The sequence below is a fragment of the Colobus angolensis genome, unplaced genomic scaffold, assembly GCF_000951035.1.
Source record: "Colobus angolensis palliatus isolate OR3802 unplaced genomic scaffold, Cang.pa_1.0 Scaffold267, whole genome shotgun sequence".
In the NCBI taxonomy this organism is placed as follows: Eukaryota; Metazoa; Chordata; class Mammalia; order Primates; family Cercopithecidae; genus Colobus; species Colobus angolensis.
Genome location: NW_012115899.1, coordinates 713,312 through 716,443, shown reverse-complemented (window position 1 = coordinate 716,443; position 3,132 = coordinate 713,312). Strand labels below are relative to the sequence as shown.

General features: G+C 54.1%; 1 protein-coding gene across 1 annotated transcript in view; it reads right to left on the bottom strand.

Annotated features, from left to right (window-relative positions):
- Positions 1-3,132, bottom strand: part of ITGAE (integrin, alpha E (antigen CD103, human mucosal lymphocyte antigen 1; alpha polypeptide)) — a 92,905-nt gene that overhangs the window by 40,485 nt on the left and 49,288 nt on the right. The window contains exons 17-19 of the mRNA XM_011947507.1: positions 1,950-1,996; positions 1,618-1,781; positions 255-383 (exon numbers count right to left, since the gene is read on the bottom strand). Coding sequence (XP_011802897.1) covers positions 255-383; positions 1,618-1,781; positions 1,950-1,996 — 340 coding nt within the window. The remainder of the gene's footprint in view (positions 1-254; positions 384-1,617; positions 1,782-1,949; positions 1,997-3,132) is intronic.

Sequence of the window (3,132 nt, the reverse complement as noted above, 5' to 3'; positions counted from 1 at the left end):
ATGTCAAGCGCTTTTATGAACATAAAGGAACAAGCACCGGGGCAGACGGAGACCTGCGTTGCCCATGAGTCCTTACTCATGGGCACACATTAACACCACTGCAGGGACTCAGTTTCACCATGTGTGCAGTGAGGAGCCCAGATGCTGTCTGAAGACATTCCCTCCCAACTCCAACATTCTTGGAAGTTAGGGGAGCAGGTGGTTTCTGTGGGATGGGCTCTCAAGAGGGCTGGGTACTGGCTGTGGGTAGTCACCTGGAAGATGGCAAAGGTCTCAGCGTAGTGGTCCAGGATGGGCAGGGGATGGTCTGTCTGTCCCTCAGGGTTCTGGAGCTGGTAGCTGACCTTGACACTGGCATTGGAGAAGCAGTCCTCCTCATGGAGCTGTGGGGTCACATGAAAGGCAGGGTTAGAGTTCGATGTGAGGGAGAAGATGACAACAAGAATGCTTTTTTTTTTTGAGATGGAGTCTTGCTGTGTCACCCAGGCTGGAGTGCAGTGGCGCGATCTCGGCTCACTGCAACCTCCGCCTCCCAGGTTCAAGCGATCCTCCTGTCTCAGCCTCTCGAGTAGCTGGGATTACAGGCGCACGCCACCACACCCAGATAATTTTTGTATTTTTAGTAGAGACGGGGTTTCACCATGTTGGCCAGGCTGGTCTCGAACTCCAGACCTCAGGTGATCTGCCGGCCTCGGCCTCCCATAGTGCTGGGATTACAGGTGTGAGCCACCACGCCCGTCCATCCTTTTTTTTTTTTTTTTTAGATAAGGTCTCACTCACTCTGTCACCCAGTCCGGAATGCAGTAGCATCATCATGGCTCACTGCAGCCTCAACCACCTGGGCTCAAGAAATCCACCCACCTCCGCCTCCCAAAGCGCTGGGATTCCAAATGTGAGCCACCGCGCCTGGCAAGAATACTTTCTACTTTGATGTTGTCATAAGAAGAAATAAACAATAAAAGTGGTGAATCAGAGGTCCTAAGCATCTTCCAAATAAGCCAGGCTGAAAGGACATGTCCTTCAAGCAAGCTGCCGAGTGCTTTGAGAAAATCTCCTTCGTTCTACTATGGTTTTGTGTCTCATACCTCCTATGGTTCTCACCCCAGTCACAAAGGGGTAAAGAACTGGCTCAGAAAGAAGGGAAGAGTCACAACCACACTTGTGTTTATCAAGATCTTTCTCCTTTTTTTTTTTTTTTAAGACAGAGTCTTGCTCTTTCACCCAGGCTGGAGTGCAGTGGCATGATCTTGGCTCACTGCAACCTCCGCCTCCCGGATTCAAGCGATTCTCCTGCCTCAGCCTCCCAAGTAGCTGGGATTACAGGCGCGCGCCACCACGCCCGGCTAATTTTTGTGTTTTTAGTGGAGACTGGGTTTCACCGTGTTGGCTGGGCCGTGTTGGCTGGGCTGGTCTGGAACTCCCGACCTCAAGTGATCTGCCCGCTTCGGCCTCCCAAAGTGCTGGGATTACAGGCGTGAGCCACCGCGCCTGGCCTGTTATGATTATTTCAATCACCTCATTTGTAGGGATGGGTATGTGCCCTTCACTGCGTTACCTCAAATCCTTTCTCAGTGACACAGACCCCTCCGGACTCCCATCCAACACCCCTCCACTTACCTCTCCTTCTGTAGGAATGAGCAGGAGGTTCTCACAAAGACGGGACCCGCTGCTCCACTCCCTCAGGCAGCCCAGACAGCTTCTCTCATCTGAACACTGCAGCCTTTTCCTCTCCTTCCCCACATCTACGTCCAGCGTGAAGTTGAGAAATGCCCCGCGGAGACCTGGGAATGAAGACCAGACCTTCCCGGTGAGGTGGGGATGAGCCGGCAGCAGACAGAAGGCCCCCAGCCCGCCTGAGGTTCCTTGTAGCCCCTCCTGAACAGTGTCCCCATGCAGGTACTTCCCTGGGGCTGGACTCCTGCATCGTTTTTTCAAAGATATTTTCTCACTGTCTGCTGACACCTGACCAGGGCCTCTGAGTGCTCCAGCCCCAAACCTGGAGCAGCACATTCCCAGGACTGAGTCAGCCTTCCTTAGGGAAGGAGGGCTCGGGAAGTGAGTCGAGATTGACAAAGAAAATAAGGAGGAAGACAGACAACGAAGAGAATGGAGAGGGAAAGAGGGAGACTATGGAGGGAGAACCCCAGGACGGCAGAGCTGGAAGCACCGTGGAGATTCTGGGGCCCCCTCTCTTACTGCTCAGAACAGAACTGGCTCAGCTAAGGAGAGACACTTGCCCAGCATCGCACAGTCCTGGAAGGGACAGGTCTGTCATTTTCAACCCCCAGCTGGGATAATAGCCTGCTGCTTTGGGAGAGCCACCTCACCCCAGGAGATTGCTCTCCGCCCGGTGGGAGGCAGAGACCATCTCAGAGATTGCTCCTGGGAGATTAAACCTCAGGGACTGGCCGGGCGCGGTGGCTCAAGCCTGTAATCCCAGCACTTTGGGAGGCCGAGACGGGCGGATCCCGAGGTCAGGAGATCGAGACCATCCTGGCGAACACGGTGAAACCCCGTCTCTACTAAAAACTACAAAAAACGAGCCGGGTGAGGTGGCGGGTGCCTGTAGTCCCAGCTACTCGCAAGGCTGAGGCAGGAGAATGGCGTGAACCCGGGAGGCAGAGCTTGCAGTGAGCCGAGATCCGGTCACTGCACTCCAGCCTGGGCGACAGAGCGAGACTCCGTCTCAAAAATAAATAAATAAATAAATAAACAAACAAACAAACAAACCTCGGGGACTGTTGCTGAGGAATCGTTCTGGGGGAAGCTCGGGTAGACGGTAAACACCTGGGCTGTGAAAGCCACACCCGCCACCTCCTTTCTGGAAATAGTCTCCTAATGAGTTTCAGGTAAGGAAAGAGAAACCGGACCTCCAACAGGTGATCCCATCCCACCTGGGCCAGAGGCACACAGTGAGGAGGGAAGGGGAGAAGTCACAAGTCAGAGAGAAAGAGGAGGGTGCGTCTCAGGAGCCCCTGCACGCATGCACACACGTGGGCATGGAGAACTGGCTGCCTTTTTCTGAGTCTTCTTCTCAGAAACTCAACCCTTCAACCCTGAGGAACGGCTCCAATATCCCTCTTCCCAACAGTGTCAGCTCTAAACCCCGTCCGAGCGTGGCCATAACCTCAG